This window comes from Notechis scutatus, chromosome 2 (genome assembly GCF_049901735.1).
Source record: "Notechis scutatus isolate UNSWTSFEM ecotype Mainland chromosome 2, rNotScu1.2, whole genome shotgun sequence".
NCBI lineage: Eukaryota > Metazoa > Chordata > Lepidosauria > Squamata > Elapidae > Notechis > Notechis scutatus.
The window spans coordinates 169,251,503-169,268,892 of NC_142010.1; the positions used below are offsets into that span (position 1 = coordinate 169,251,503).

At 37.6% G+C, this 17,390-nt stretch overlaps 1 protein-coding gene across 1 annotated transcript; it reads right to left on the reverse strand.

Moving 5' to 3' along the window:
- Positions 1-8,244: 8,244 nt before the first annotated feature.
- Positions 8,245-16,824, reverse strand: SARAF (store-operated calcium entry associated regulatory factor). The gene is made up of 6 exons (XM_026688431.2): positions 16,659-16,824; positions 15,031-15,209; positions 14,214-14,595; positions 13,685-13,784; positions 11,686-11,822; positions 8,245-8,329 (listed from the first exon to the last, which is right to left on the reverse strand). The coding sequence occupies exons 1-6, from the start codon at positions 16,795-16,797 to the stop codon at positions 8,304-8,306; spliced, it is 963 nt and encodes a 320-aa protein (XP_026544216.1). The 5' UTR covers positions 16,798-16,824; the 3' UTR covers positions 8,245-8,303.
- Between the last annotated feature and the right edge of the window lie 566 nt (positions 16,825-17,390).

A 17,390-nucleotide genomic window follows, 5' to 3' on the forward strand; every position in this document is an offset into this window, starting at 1 on the left:
CAACTATTTTGTATATAGGAGTCAACCCTCTCCTAGGCTATGGAATGCTATTCCTAGAATGTTTTGTTTCCACACTTTCAAATTTGGGGGAGAAATGGCAGAAATGCAATCCTTTTACCAAACTTTTACTTATAAGCTAGTTTGAATTGTCTTGATTTTAATTTTGAATGTTGTTTATATATAAGACATTTGAGTGTTTTTTAAAAGCCAAAAGTGGAGTCTGTATAACAACATAAAATTAGTAATAGATCCACTTTATTTTGAATTTATCAGAAACAGTGTAAGGAAGATTCAGACAAACTGAACAAAACCAGAAAAGGCAATGAGGATAATTAGAAAATTCTAACAAAACATCTTAACCTTTACAAGAGAAAAGACTGATGTGAACTGTATGATAATATTCTTCAAATACTTGAAAGATGTCACACAAAAGGTCAAGACCTGTTTTCCATCGTTCCAGAGCCTGAAATAATAATTCCAGTTATAGGAAGGCAGATGCCAGTTGAGTGTTAGAAAAAAATGAATACTCTAATATGCAAACTTTCAGGTTCTTAAAAAAATATTTCTTGTGCAATAAAATATGTAATAAAGTAATAACACAGAACTGTGGAATGGGAATGGAAGGGAGATATATGCTACTGTAACCATGGAAATCTAATCATTATCTAATTTAATTATTGTAAAGCTACTCCTTACACTCTTGCAAGCCTAATTTACTGTGGCCAATCTTGAACTGCTTCTCATGGCTATTTTTAAGTACAACACAAATGAATGCATTCTTATATTTATTATATCATCTAACTGGTTTTCTCTTTGAACTCAGCAATACTTAACCACTGAGGAAACAAGTATACACTAGTTTGCAATACCCAAAGCATTCTGATCTTGTAATCAATAAACATATTTTCTATATGATTCAATATCCTGCTGGCTAATTCAGTATCTTGCATATTCTATTCAAATGAATTCAAGATGGATTGCAAGTGGTGCTAGCCTCTGAACAGATGATAAATGTACTTAAGCCTGACTATGAACGTCCATATTTAAAGATTATATAAATACAACATCTATAGTTTATAAATGTAAACTATAACCTTCAGTTTATATCCAACTTTTCTCACCCTTCCAAATTTTTGCATTCTGCCTGAAAAGTTCTAATGCAGAACATTGGGTCTTGATTGTGTGTAATTTTAATTAGGCTTCATAGAGGTGTTACTATTTTTGTTCTGTTTGGATTTGTATTGTGAAATTGCATGATTCTATATGAAAACTTGTCTAAGTTCTAAAAGAATTGATTAGCAGAGAAAAATTAAGTCATGCAAGTTATCAAGGGAAAGTTGTTGGTGAACTGGTCAGGTATTATATTCTATAGTCTCTTGTTTAAATGAACAGAATAACATTTTTAGCAACTAGCTTTCTTGCACGCCAAAGTTAACTTACTTTTTCTTTGATCCTGTGGCAAAGTGTTTGTTCATTCATATTTATTTTATGGCAGTATCCATATTATCATTTGAAAAGCCCCACAGTTTTTTGGCACTACAGGAATTTGCCTTGTAAATTTTATAATGTTCAAGGGTTGCAATCAACAAAGCCTTAAAATATGCACTGCGTTTTTATTTCTGAAGTTTCACATAAATAAAAAAAGGTATCCATATATTTGTCATAGGTGTTGGCCTATTAGAATTTACACCAATATAAACTCTGATGGCTACAGAGCTCTGTCTATACCACTAGTCTTATTTTATGAATAATTACATATGATTAAGACACAAATATTTTTTTATTCTGGAAAATTTAATTTTTCCCTATTATTTTGGACTCCAAAAGCTACAGTTTGACTAGTAAGGGATTGAGTCAAAAATGCTCAAACAATTTTCTGACTCGGTTGGTGATTGGGGAAACAAAAACAACTGTAAGACAAATGTGCAAATTTGTGTCATCAAAAACTGAAGATTTGGCTCCCCAGAGCAATCTTGGGAGTGCTCCAAGCACTGTAGAATTTGGGTTGGGAAACTACATGTGGCTGTATTAGAGAAAATGATATATTACAAAGCTAAGTACTGGTAGCAGCTCCAATACTGTATTTATTTCCAGTCATGCCTTGTAAATATTCTTAGAAATTGAGGTTCATTGCAAAACAATTATTTGTTACTGGACATAAAGTAGATAATCTTGGAGAAATTAATATGGGATGGAATACTTTGAACTATTTGGTGAGAATTAAACTGCTGTTAAGCAAGTTAAATTCCAACCAATTAGAGTAAATCATAATTTCTTACTTTTTATAGAAGCTTTGGGGAAGAGGAAAGAACACAGTAATTGTAAGGCGGGGTTGTCAAACTTGTGGCCTGCAGGCTGGATGTGTCACATGATGGCCACACCCATATCAGGTTAGCAAAAGGAGGAAAAGTTATGATACGTCACATGAAGCCGCCGTGATGATGCAAGTTTAACACCCATGTTGTAGGGGATGGTCTGGGAAATTTTCCTTCTATGAACTCATCTTAGAATATAAGCCATTGTTTATCTCAGCTTTCTATCATGTCTAAACTAGGATAAGGTTGACTCAGCCTTCCATCCTTCCTAGGTTGTTAAAATGAGAACCCAGATTGTTGGGGGCAATATTCTGACTCCAAACCACTTAGGGCACTGTGAAGCGGTATGTAAGTCTAAGTGCTATTGCTATTGCTGTAATACTTAAGGTAGACAAATTCAAAAGAAGGAATGGAAAAGAAAAAGTCATTTATTCTTTCTCATTTTACATTTATTCTTTCTCATTTTACTGCTGTTGGACTTGGAACACATTCCAACAAGCATTCAAAAGATGTTTAGTAAAATAACTGGGACTAGTTTTCACCTGTATGAATTTAGAGTATTCTGTGATCTCTCTCCTTAAATTGTGCCTCACAATAGGATAGTGGTTCAACAGATTGTGGTCATGATGACTTTTCAAATAGTTTCCTTGCTATTATGATGGAAAACCTTTCATAAACCTCTGAGAAAATTCAGTTTGAATAAGTGATTTTATAACATTAAAGCCAATCTGAATTTCTCTCATGACCAGCCATTAACTAGCTGAAGAAAGAGGTTTTAAATCTTGAATTAGGCATTTATTAAATATGATAGCCAAGATAGTTGTACCACTCCTGCCTGGTTATGCCAGAGATAACTGAGATCAGTACTTCTCAGCTCTATCCCATAGCCTATAACACAGATAATCAATTTTTTACCAGGCACTCTATAAAGTTTTAGACCGGGTACTCTGAAGTTATAGACAGGGGAAGTTGGAGACAGCAAAAATTGTCATGGTTCATTTGGGTCTAACAATTGTTTCTTGAGAAGGAAGCACATTACAGTCTCCTTCAAGGCAGGCCCCAACCACCTGTCGCTCAGAGAGAATGGCATATGGATTCAACCACACTTTTTCTCCCTCACCAATCAGAAAGGTATATGGTGGCTGGGCTAACAGACCCAAAAGAACTGTTTACTCCTTTGGGAGTTATCACATTCTTCCCAGATAACTGAACTGAATTATGCCTTAGTCAAGTGGGCTGAATTTTTCCAAGCAGTCCAAGTTCAACAGGTATGAGTGATTTTAACTGTCAGATGCCAAGAATATTCTTCACACTGGCTCTAAAGATGTTCTTGTGACCATCTCTCCCTAGCAAACACAAATTCACCTTAAAGGGGGTCACTGCCAGCCATCTGTGAACAGCAGAAAAATAGGTACGTTCAGCCACTCTTAATTGCCATGGTGTAATTCCTAACATAGGGGACGCGATGGCTCATCTGAGCTTGTCAGCTGGAAAGCTGACAGCCTGGGTTCAAGAACTGAGTGCCACACAAGAGAGTGAGCTCCTGTTCTTTGCCCCAAACTCTTGCCCACCTACCAGTTGTTCACAGATGGCTGGCAAATCAAGTACTGTATATACTCGAGTATAAGTCGACCCGAATATAAGCCGAGGCACCTAATTTTACACAAAAAACTGGGAAAACTTATTGACTCGGTATAAGCCGAGGTGGGAAATGCAGCAGCTACTGGTAAATTTCAAAAATAAAAATAATTAATTTGGGAAACGATCTCACTATCATGAAAGGTTTAATTGATTCACTAACCCAAAAGAAGAAGATGATGATGACAGCGGGAGGCAGGAGTCACTCTCTTCCCCTCCCTCGGAGGCCCCTGAGTCAGGAGTCACTACCGCCGGCGCGGCCCCAGTCCCGCCGCCTCGGGAAGGAAAGGCAAAGCGCTTTTTGCCTTTCCCTTCCCGGCTGCTGTTGGGAGTCGCTGCCGCCGGAGGCGCGACTCCACACCATTTTTTTTCAGAGGGAATCTGACTCGGTATAAGCCGGGGGATTTTTCAGCACAAAAATTGGGCTGAAAAACTGAGCTTATACTCGAGTATATACAGTAAATTGGTATCACTTTGGTGGGAAGGTAACAGCATTCGGTGTGCCTTGGCGTATAGTCGTGCTGGCTACATGACCATCGAAAGGTTCCTTGGACAATGCTGGCTGCCTCGGCTAAGAAGTGGAGATGAGCACCACCCCCTAGAGTTGGAAATGACTGGACAGGGGAAACCTTTACCTTTACTTTTAATCCCTAACATAGGCTCATACTATAGGAGTCCAATTGGATTTACTATTCATCTTTCTCTACTAACTTTATAACTTCTTGTGGTGTTTCATCTCTTGGGGCTCTTTAGAAAACCAGAGCCAAATGGGATCACTAAAGAGTAGAGGCTAAATAGGGGCAACCCCCAATCCAAGGCCTAGCTACACCCCCATTCCAGCTACCCAATAATGCCTTAGTGAAACTGCCTACCTGTTCTTTAAGCTCCCTCTGAAACTGACCAAGGTCCATTAGTCGCCTAGAGATAGACTGATCAAACAGGTCTAAGTTCCCCCTGGCAAGTAGAGGACAGCATTAGCAAATCGAACAGCAATTAGTCTATAATGAGTGCAACACCTCTGTCCTGGATTCATCAGTGGTAATTGACAATAACAAAGCACTGATGATAAGATTTGCCACCTTATATCACAACTGCTCATATCACAGTTGCCATAAGACAAAAAGAAAAAAAAATTATATCTTATATGCAACCTCCTATGTGCATCAGGCACTCAGCAATTTAAGTCAGATCCATAGTTGCCATGATGGTCACGAATTCCTGAGCCCCCGCAGATTCTATATTATACAAGAGCATTTAAGCAGCTCAGGTGAGATGTCACCATAACACAGCAGCGAAGATAATAAAACATTTTGAGATCAGTTTCAACCACAGGGTCTCCTAGTTTTCTGCAGTGCAAAACTTCTGAAAGTGGTTAAGTCCTTCTCAGATGACAACTGTCACCTCACTCCAAAGTTTGGCTGCTCCCAAACCCAAGTGGGCATATCTCATAGAGGAACAACTAGATAAAAGGCCACAGGGGATCTAGTGATAGCAATAGCACCTAGACTTTTACTAACCTCGGAAGAATGGAAGGCTGAGTCAACTTTGAGCCTGGTGAGATTCGAACTGCCAAATTGCAGGCAGCCGGCAGTCAACAGAAGCAGCCTGCAGTACTTGCATTCTAACTACTGTGCCACCACAGCTCTGATGGAGCTTTAAAAGTGAATACGGTACTAGGGGCAGAAATCAGGATAAGTAACAGATTATCAACTGTTTTCCCATGGTGGTCCATCCACAAATCCCTATGAAGTTGCTTCCTTTCACTATCCTGATGTTGGTGTCTGCCTTCCCCGCACCCCCCTCTAAATCTCTCCCAAACCCTGCTCTCCTTCCAGATCATGAGACACCCCTTGACCTCATATTCCATTAAACATCCAAATTGCACACCCTATCTCCATCAGAACACAGCACCCCAAAAGCTGCTCCTTGTCAGGTATCAATAGGGAGTCCCAGCTATTGTCATTTCCTTAATCACATAACCTACTTCAACCCTGTTTGCTCCAAGCTATCAGAGCTACCTAATGACACAGTTCTGTCTCTACCTCCCAATTCTCCAGTCCATTCTAGGGTGTGTTCCAGATTTAATAACTAAGTAGGTGATCCAAGAGCCAATCCTAGCTGTTAGTACATTAACACAGATTTTCAGAAAGACTCGAGCAGGCGATCTACATTTAGCCACAATGCTAGATTAAGGCACAGACCAATAACACGTTATTTGGCATGACCCCGCTCCTACTACCCAGACTTCTCACGACCATTCCTCGGATCATTGTTCTCAGGTCTGCTGAAGGCTGTATTTCAGGAGCCCAAGTTAATGCTGCTGCAATTCCCAAGCAGGAAAATCTCCAACCAGATCTACTCTCCTGTGATGTCAACAAACATTCATAAATTCTGGGCCAAAGCTCTGCTCAAATTTATGGAGGGAATTGCCTCAGTGCAACCAGCAGGCTGACATGTAACTTCCCAGTACTTAAGCAGAATACTGATCTGGCAGTCTTTCTGATCCAACCTCTGGACTAGTCCGAAATAATTCAATGCTCTGTTAGAGCTTGCTCCCAGGACAATGCCATCATAATCATTTCAATCATTCACTGAAGTTATCTCCACCACTAAATAAAATTAATACAATCCAGTTCCCAAGGGGCATCACCTTGAAATAAGTGTGTGTGTGTGTGTGTGCATTTCTCTCTCCCTCTCCCCTTCAGTCAGAAAGCATTCAAGAGCAGCTTTCATGTTAATATTATGCTATGTCAGCAGGAAGATTCCAGAGGTTTCCATTGCTTTCCTTAAATAGATTAGTTTTCAGCATTTGACCACAATAGAGCAAGATCTACTTGTTCTTTTAAAAAACCAGTTTCTGGAGTTATAGTAATATTGTCAAGGTAATACAAGAGATGCCAGAGTTTTGGATTAAGTTAATTCAACTGTTCTGAGAGTTTGATTGTTTGAGGAATTTTTCTGTTTATCAAAATGTCCCTGCGTTTTATTACTGTATTTTTATTGTTATGCTTATAATTTTGTCAATGTGTTGATTCTTTAATGTGATTTTATGCATTTGAATTTCATTAATTTGCTTTTTGAACAATTATGAGTTTCTCTGTATGCCTGCTTCATTCACTCATTGTTTAAATATTTAAAAAGTGTTAATGAAGAATTAATATTAAAATTAAGCTATGACATACATTACTTTATTTTGAAATTTAAATACAAACTTTTGGGACTCCTGTGAATTTCCTCAGCAATTTAATTTCCTACAGGAATGGAAACTAAGAAAACGTTCACAAAAATGCTGGGAAGGTTAGAAAAGAGCAAATGTAAAAGAAAGAGAAAATAATTACATCAACTGGAAGTAAACAAGATGCCCAGTAAAGATAAGTTCCCAATGCATAGTACCATTTATGTCCCATCATGCCAAGAAAGTAATGCTTGATCTAATAAAGGATAATTTTGCACACAAACAAGTCTTCTATGTGAATTCCTGACATTCCTGAAAATGCATTCCAAGATATCTGTGCCATAGATTCCATCAAATGAACTGTATGTAGTTAATAACCCCCAAATTAAAAATATACATCCAATATATACATAATGGAAGCAGATTCTACTGAATCTAGTGGAATTACTGTCTAGTTGACTTTCTTTTCCCTATCTCAGGTCTTTCTAAAGAACTATTGTAAAGAAAATAATAGACCTAGATATCTCTTCTGTTGGTTAGATCAATCTGTTCAGTACAGAGAGTACACTATTCCAAGTAATATCTCATTCTTTGTTTTTATAATGTATAATAGCCATTAGCAGAGAACAGAACAGGGGTCCCCAACCCCCAGTCCGTGGACCGACACTGGTGCGTGGCATGGCAGAAACCAGTCCATGCAAACAAGGCAGTGTGAAAAAGTATGCCCCCTCCTGCCTGCAGAAAAACCTCTCTCCACGGAACTGGTCCCTGGTGCCCAAAAGGTTGGGGGCCACTGCCTTAGAAAATGGCATTTCCAACTTTTTAAAAATATAATTATTACTGATACTCCAATCTTTAGTCCCCAACATGATGGCAAGCTATTATTTCTAGCAGAGATATTCCAATCTATCTGAAAGGCACTAGATTGCAGAAGGTTATCCTATTATCTTCCCTTTTCTATGGAACACAGTTCCATGTTAGAAATTACTTGAGAAGCTTCCCCATTTTGTCAAAAGCTACTGTTCCAAAATAAATTTAGCGACATTTTTAGAGATGCACAGATACAAATATATAGAGTTAGAATTTTATAACTCTAGCAAGCAGGCTTAAGACATGTTTCAGAATTGTCAAAATGTTGCTTTATTCACTAGCTTAGGTAGAGTGGAAGTCAAACTTCATCTTCTTTTTGTACCTCCAAAACCTAAGAAAAAGAGATGGAGAAAGAAAGAAAAAAAGCTGTTATTACTCAATAGCTGATTCTAAAATAATCTGAATAATGAAATAATAAAGGAGATAAATGCATTCAGCAAATCAGACAGGGCCTTCATTTCTGTATGGTAAGATCTGATAGCGTGCGTATGCACTAAGGAATGTAATATAATTTTGCAAGATGGCACAAGTACTCAATCCAATTAAAAATGACTGTAACACAAGATTGCTAAATCTTGCAAGATTTCAGCACTCTAGCCACCAAATCTTTGAAGTTCTTAAGTAAGAATATTTGTGAATTTCATCTGGGGGGAGGAACTTATTCTTGCTTAAAGCATTTAAGGTGTGGTGGTACATTGCTAATTTCTCCTTTATACTGTGTGACCAGAAGATTCTACTGCTGTTTTAGAACACAATATAGTTTATCAGATCATCCATTCCAGACCCTAATCCTATTTAGCATTATTGGAAATACATCTTTTGTTTAAATGTTATTATCTAGGAAATGGCTCAGTGATTAAAATAAAATGTCTTGCACTGTAATTTATATATGAGTGAAACCCTACATATGTCTACTCAAAACTTAGGATCTATTTGTAGGTGGAGGAGAACATGACTGCAGCCTCAGGGACAGAAATATATCAGCCCTGCCAAAAATACAATCAACACCTGCACTAGTTTGTCATGCAACACCACCACACCCGCCACTTCACTTTTCTACTAGCTGAATTCTTGGGTTTGACTATAATGCCAGGTAGAAGGAAAACAGTAATTTGCCACTATAGGTAGTCCTCAAATTGCAACCATTCATTTAGTGACTGTATGAAATTACGACAACACTGAAAAAAATGACTTATGACCGTTTTTCATACTTATATGATCACTGTAGCATTCCCATGGCCATGTGATCAAAATTTGGGTGCTTGGAAGCTGCCATGTATTTATGACAGTTGCACTGTCCCAGAGTCATTTTACCATCTATAACCTTCCCAGGTGGCTTCCGACAAGCAAAATCAATGAGGAAGCCAGATTCTCTAAACAACCTCATCATTCACTTAACAGTTGCAGTGATTTGCTTAATAACCATGGCAAAAAGTTTGTAAAATATGGCACAACTCATTTAACAACTGTCTTTTTTAACAATAGAAATTCTGAGTTCAATTGTGGTTGTAATCGAGGACTTTCTTGAATGGGGAGATGTGCTCAAATGTGAAATCTGAATGAGGCAGAATATGAAACCCCTCTCCTCCAGTAAGTTTTAAAGGAATGGCTGCAGAATAAACAAATTCGGGCCTAAGCATTTGTTTATTATTTACCAAATTTGTAAGCTGACTCAATCTGCATGATTCTGGGTGGTTTAAAAGATACAGCAGTAGGAACTATAAAAATGTAGAATATATAATCCATTTTAAAAAGTCAAGAGAAAATAAATAATCAATTAACAGCTGAAAGATTCACAATCTAACCTAGGGCCTGAAGACAGAATCAGATTTTTAGGAATGATTAAAACATTGCCAGGATGGGGGCTATGAAAAACCTGCAACATAGGAGTACAAGGGTGGGGCGTTCCGGGAGTGGGGCCGAGTGTGGCCCGCCTTGGTGGTGGGGGGTGGGGCCGGGTGGGTGTGGGGTGAAGGGCGTGAGGAATTTATTGTCAAACCAGGGGCCCAGGGGGGTGCCTTAAAGGGGCCTGGTGAAAAATCCGGTGGCTCCCTGGTGGCTGGGGGAGGCGGTGCCAAATCCCCCCGCCCTCTGGCCTGCGAGGGCCCCTTTAAGGGCCCTGGAATCTAAGCCTGCGTAAAGAGGCTCGGGGGTTGGTGTGGGGGGGGGGTAAACGGTACGCCGGCCTTTTCTTTGCTGGCATAATTAAACCTAACCCGCTCTCTGTCAATGGAGCCTTTCAAAATGCCAAAGCGAAAAGGCAAAAAGGCAAAAGGAGGGTGAAAGGGGGCGCCTTGGGGTGTGGGGGGCGCCCAGTGCCTTCCCGGCAACGGTAATAAAATATTTTTAATAAAAGGAAAAAAAACATAATAAAAATTTGAGAGAATAGTTGAACTGTAGCAATTACACAAAGGTGAGATCTGCATTCCAAAACTAGCATTCAATAATCTGTAAATAGTTTAAGCAAACAAGAAAAATAGTGGATTGAAGCAAATCCAAACTGGAGAAATTGAGCAAACTGCATTAAACAGAAATAAAAACCAACCTCCATATGATTAAACCTTGCCTTCCTATGTTTCTCTGCCTTTGAATCTCACCCTCTTCATTCTTATTGGAAGAGACAGTGATAGACAATACTTAAAAGATCTCCCAGCTAGCTGGCAGAGCCCTCAAAAGTAAGAAACTCCACTCCAATGATGAATTGGAACTTTTTGCCATCACTTCTACTTTGTGTATTCTTAATGTATACACCTCCACTAAAAATTCAAACATTACAATGAACAGAAATGAACAATAAAAAGGATACTATGAAAGGGAAAAGTGGATTTATTGAACAATGTATAATTGAAAGGTTACTTGCACTTCCCTTGGACTCTGTCTGAACGTCCACAAGGAAGATATACCTCCATTTGGAAAATCCTGGTCTACAGGATGATTTGTGTATCTGTGCAAATCCACTTCTGAGACATCAAAGAAGTAGTACAGTTTAATTCAGAAATCTTTCTGCTGTTAGACTACCTAATTATTATTCAATTATGTACTTAAAATCACCCAAAGATCTATTAGTAGATCCTGATCTCCCTTTTACTCATCACTTTGAAACATCTGTTAAAATTCAACACTAAAAAATTTAGCAGCAAACGAAACAAAAAAAACCCGAAACAGATCATTGTAATGGCAGAGTTTCATCTCAAGAAAGTCAATGTTAACTGATTTTCTTAAAAATTAACTAAATATAGGATACTTTTGAAACTGATAATGTACTCCAGCTGTACTCCAAACATTTATATATGGGAATAAATTATGTATTCATATAATAAAGTACTAAATCTGGTTTTGTACTTTATTTCCATTTCAAAACAAAGAAAAGATTTACAGACCATGTGTAGATTGCCTACCACAATGAGAACTAGATATAAGTCTGATTAAAAGCAGTGGGGAAAGTTTATTATTTATTAAATTTAGATACCACCTGTCTAATTATCCAGAGTGAATTTGGGCAGCTTACAATGGCATAAAAGCATAAATATAAAAGCATTAAAAACAATTAAATAAAGGATTAAAAACCAAAATTTGCTATCATTAATCCAAATCTAACTCTTTTCAATAGGATTTTTTAAATTGGAAAATTGCTGATATCAGACACAGTTAACCCAAAAATTAAGCACAACATGGCTTATAACTTACCAGAGGTGGGTTTTGTTTCTGAACTGTAAGATGTTGAACAGCTATTTGAATTGCCAAATGAACCAGTAAATGGAGGTGGAGCAGATAGACCAGACCATGTGTTATAATAAGGAGAATACCTGTGATCTGAAGGTGACCTAGAAGAAAATATTTATGTTAATTAGTGTTAGTGTTTTTGCATGTGTACAAAATTAAAATGTTAATAGATGAATAATTTAGAAAAGAAGTAGAAGGCCATTTAAAGTAAAGTTGCTCTTTAGCTATTAGCAAATAATCATAGAACAAATATGTAAATAATTGGAATATATTCAATTATTCCAATAAACTAAGGATATCTCTTCAGTAATTTTTTAGTTCTATTTCTATTTAAAAAGGAATATTTCCAAAGAACACATTGATTTACCATTAAGGTATACATTGCTAGTAGGAAAATTTAACAAATTTACACATTTTTAAAAATGCAGTCAAACAATACAAATTCAGTACAAAAGTCATATAAGCTGCATAATTTATGCAAAAAGCTGAAAACTTTTTTTAAAAAAAGTTCACTAAAAATAAAAGTCAGAATCCAGTGGTTTTGGAAGAATATACAACTATCACTGAAAAACCAAGGGTGGGGGTAGAGACTGAAAACTCTGAAAGTTTAAGTTATAAAAGCAAAATTCAATATGGAAAAGAAATAGTTAATATGAAAGACATGATCATATTTTTACACAGAAATTTAAGACGCAACAAAAGTAAAAAGAGAAGTGAGAATCTATTTAATAACATAAAAATAACCAAACTGAGCCTTTAATTATTAAATTTATCAAAATACTGACACTCTTTTCCATTATAACCATTATTATTAAAAGGAAGACAAACAAACAAGGGTTTAGAAAAACCTGTGATTTGAAAAACAGGTACTACTAAAGTAGTCACCTTAAAATTTACAACTGTTTATATCTTTGTTCTCTGGAAACTGCAGCTTGTATTTTTAACATCACTGCTGGAGTTTCTTCCCTAATGATATAATATTAAACAACTATAGGACATAACTGAAAGTGTATTGCATGAGTCAATGACAGTTTTTTGGTTTTTTTTTACAAATTTATCACCAATTACCAGGGGTGGGATTCTACCAGTTCGCACCTATTCGGTTGTTTGGTTGTAGAACTGGTTGTTAACATTCTAAGCAGTTCGGAGAACCGGTTGTTAGAAGAAATTACTGGCCTAATCCTGTCAGGAAGGTAGGAAGGAAACATTCTGGTGTTGCTTACAGAAACTGCCTCTCCGTTAACCCTTATTACATTCTTGGCAGGACTAGACTTCCTGTTTCAGGAACTTCTTTGGAGTTTTTTTTCCTCCTTTGCTTGTGTGGAGTGACCATTCAAAGTTACAATGGCACTGAAAAAAGTAACTTATGACCATTTTCCACACTTAGGACTGTTGCAGCATCCTTACAGTCATGAGGCTAGGCAAGGAGATGATTGCCTCAATGTGAGTGATGTTGAGTTGGCCACGCCCAACCAGTCACATGACCACCAAGCCATGCCCATCAACTAAACCATGCCCACAGAACTGGTTGTTAAAAAATTTGAATCCCACCCCTGCCAATTACTGCTGGGTTCTGAATTCTATGTATTCTGACAACCTGCTTCTTAAGTGTTTCTCAGTTATTCTAAAAAAATTCCTAGAGATACCTACCAATTGGACAACTATTAAAAAACTTTAATAGGCAAAAAATTATTATCCTAAAATAAGGATGCTGTAGACAGCCAGATCATCAATTCACCTTTGCATCTGGCATTACTCCTTAATGCTGACTGCAGTAGTGATGAGTGGGATAACTATCTCAAAACATTTATATTCTATTGTTATTTTAAAAATCAACATATAAACAAAACATTCCATGTTTACAACTGATGGTATTATTAGTATGAAAGAAAAAATATTTTCCTTTGGGAGAAGCAATTCCCTTTCTGTCAATTAGGATTGTTGCAAGAGATGACAAGATTACCTTCGGTTGCCAATCAAGTATCCAAGAAGTCCTCCGGCACCTAATCCAGTCCAGAAACCTGGCCTAGAATTGGAATCATAGCTGGACCCACTGGCAGCTCCTTAATTTAAATAAAATTATATAGATTTAGATCAAACAATCTTTGTGATCAAAGCTTTTATAATATACCTCAGCAGATAATTGAAGAGACCTACAAGCTCTCCAAAGTTTTAAATTAAACATTGCTGTATAACAATATGGAACTATTGGTATCCCTTTTTATCCTGTTATTTTCTAAAAGGTATATTTCCTAGACTTTAGACTAAAGGACCAACTCAGAAACAGAACGAGTTCTTATTTTAATTGTGCCTGAAATTTCTGCCAACTATATAAACAAGAGCATGGGCTAGACATGACACAAAATTCTGTAGAAAATTCAGTGATACCATTAACAATGATAATTAATAATGAATGAACTTCCTAGAATTTGAAAAGTAGATTACCTATCAATGTTATTAATAAATGTTTTGTTGTGACATAAGAGATTTACCTGTGCAATTTGATTTAAATCCTGGTGGAGGTGGGCTTTGATAACTTTGCCCATAGGATCCTGAATGTACATTATCATTAGGGAAATTATGTTGTCGGTTATCACAGAGGAATAGCTTGTAGATGCCAAAAACAAAAACAACAAATAATATTACCAGGATCACTCCAAATCCAGAACCAAATGAATCGTGAGAAGTTGCAGAATAATAGGTCCCAGAAAAGGTGTTAGCTTTTTGCTGTCCTTTCTGAGTTAACTCCAATGTGTATTCCAAGCCACATGATCCTTTTAAAATGAAAGGATCAGCTGGGTAATCATAGCCTTCACAGCTTACTTCAATTTTTCCAAAGCGATATGATACATCCAAATGTGCTTTACATTCCCACTGAAAATAAAAGAGAATTATTTTTCTACAATACATACATAACAAAATTGAACATTGACTTAAAATTGACATTATTTTTAGTAATTTTACTTAAAAAACAATACGTTTCTTTCAAAAAAATTCTAATTAAAACCTTATAAGTAAGCTTTAAAACTCTAATAGAGGTTGAAAGAATGCACATCAAAGTACTGCCAGACAAAAACACTAAATGACTTGTTAAAGTTGTTTGGAAGGAATATGGATTTACTTTAATTTTTTCTCTCTTGCAGCCCCATTTTTAATGTTAAACTTACTGCATCCTCCTGGAGATTGACAGTATTGCCTTGATATATATATAATTGTTCTTCTGTCTTCAAAAGCCACCCATTTAATTAATGTTACATTTATACAAATACACTCCACAAGACGTTTTTTCCTATATACAAAGAAACATACCTGCACATCAGAGCCATCCCAACCTTTGTTGTAACACTGAACAACCTCAGGGGTATATGCTGTACATCCTGCTGACCCTCCGGTGCATTGCAACTGGGGCATTGGAGATGTCCTCCGATAATTTGTGTACTTTCCCTGGTAGAGTGTCAGGACTTGGACATCCCGCAATAGGACTCTCTCTGACAGAATATAAATTATGTAAAACACGATGCAAGATAATAAATACATATTTTAGGATTTTGTGAGTTTATTAATGCCAATAAAGAAATTCTCAGAATAATACCTGTTAGGTTTGTGTGTGTGTGTGTGTGTGTGTGTGTGTGTATGTATAAATTTTATTGAATAAATATTAAAATGTTGGACACAGTGCAACTTTCCTGGCATTTGTCTTTGCCATGCATACTATAACATAAAACCACATAAAACAGATAACCTTCTACATATCCTACATTGCTACATTTATGCTATTAACATATTCATTTATATTTATATTTACAATATAGACTTCATTTATGCTCTTTTTATACAATCGTTTTATCCACTATACTCCATTGCATTTATCTAAATATCTTCCACCTTCAATCCTGTAAACCATCAATATTTTCTGTTCCGACTTCTTTTCCTCAAATCCAACCACTGGCACATTTTATTCCAAACTTCATAGTATTCTCTCTCACCCTTATCTTGAAGTTCTAATGTCAGTCTGTCCATCTCTACACAGACCAGTATTTTCTGTTAGATTGTATATTTTGATTACATAGAATGTGCTTTCATAAAGAATGTATCTAAGATTAAAGTTAACATCTATGCTCTCTAATTAAATTTGCTTTATCTGTTCACCAATTATCCCATTTTATCAAGTAGTCAACCACAAGTTTTGAGAACTTCACAAGCAATACATGGGTACCTGTCCCTGTTTCTTTAGTATATAATATTCAAGAATTTGTGAAGGAAGAGCTTCAATTTGCTCCACAATGTCCTATGCAATTACTTAGGAAAACATCCTCAATAGTGACTGGATTCCCACAAATCATGGTTTCTTTCAAATCTATTTTATCGAATAAACCCCAAGGAAAGTATTGGGAAAACCCTAAATCACTTTTTATACATCCCAATGACCATATTTACACATTGCACTAGACCACATCATTCACACCTGTTATATCGATTCTGGGCAGCAACATAATAAAAACAAAAACAAAAAGGCAGTTAATCAACATCCCGTGCAAGCGTGACTTGAAACATTTAATTCTGTTATAAACACGTTGCAGTGGGGGGTGTTTAGGGATGAATGGGACACTTTGAACCCAACCAGTGTCTTCGAAGAAACCTGCAGCGTTTGGTTACGACTGACATATGCTACAAATGGCTTCTAAAATGTCTTCCTTAATAAGGCCAACGCCCATCAGTACATCGCACTTTCCCTATGAAAAGCTGCGCGGGGCATCAGGAAATGGCCCTCGTACTCCTAGCCTAGAAAAGATGCTGTTTCCGAGGTGAAAACCCTCTGAATCAGACACCAGCGTCAAGTCAGTGACGCGGAGAGCCACGATTCCTCCCCGACCATCGTGAACCGAGAGGCAGGCTTCCTAAAGAGGGTCGCCCGGTGAGTCCGTTCCTCGCCTTACCCGGCTGTTCCCAGCCCATCGCTGAAGACGTTCCCGTCAGCACCACCAACAGCGGCAAAAGCAATCGCCTCAGAGACGCCTCCATTTTAGCCCTTTGACGGAGAAACGAAACGCCACCGCTCCAGTCTTTTCCGCCCATGGCAACGGGGTTCGCGGCTCCGCCCTCGCCGACACTTGATTGGCTCTTCGGATTGCCTTTCTGAGGCGAGCGACCGTTTCGTCAGCTGGCGGTGAGGCCCGGCGGCGCCATCTCCAGAGAAGCGGAGTTCGGTCCGCGCTACAGTTACTACTGAGCGGAAGGAAATCTTCTCAGAACAATGGAATGGTAGGAAAGCCCCGCTCTCCCCCAGCCATCCTATTGGCTCACGGGCGCCGCTCAGGAAAGTCAGCGTGACAAAATCTATGTACGCTCTGAACAGCCAATAGAGTTGTTGATGGATGTTCAGCATGGGTTTGTCCTCTTCCGGTGAGTCATCGGCAGCAAAGAATGCCTTTGACTTCAAAGAGTATTGTGTGTCGCTCAGAGTCACTTGTGGTGAGATGGGCGGTTGTATAAATTGGATAAACAAACAAATCTGTGTCGAGCTTCTAAAAAAATACTCGTGTTTCCAATAGAGTACCATTCAAGGTTGTTCTCTGAACACAAGAAAATATTGCAACTTCTGAAATTACCAAATCCCTGGTGACAGAAAAAAATTAGCCACAACCAGAGTCAAAAGTAAGATTTATAGG

Bases quoted from the DNA above. Each gene is read 5' to 3' on its own strand.
- SARAF (XM_026688431.2), bottom strand. From the start codon at position 16,797: ATGGGCGGAAAAGACTGGAGCGGTGGCGTTTCGTTTCTCCGTCAAAGG. The intron at 15,210-16,658 runs GTAAGGCGAGGA...ATATTCTGTCAG, and splicing joins GATGGGCTGGGAACAGCCGG to AGAGAGTCCTATTGCGGGAT. The intron at 14,596-15,030 runs GTATGTTTCTTT...TTTTATTTTCAG, and splicing joins GGGATGGCTCTGATGTGCAG to TGGGAATGTAAAGCACATTT.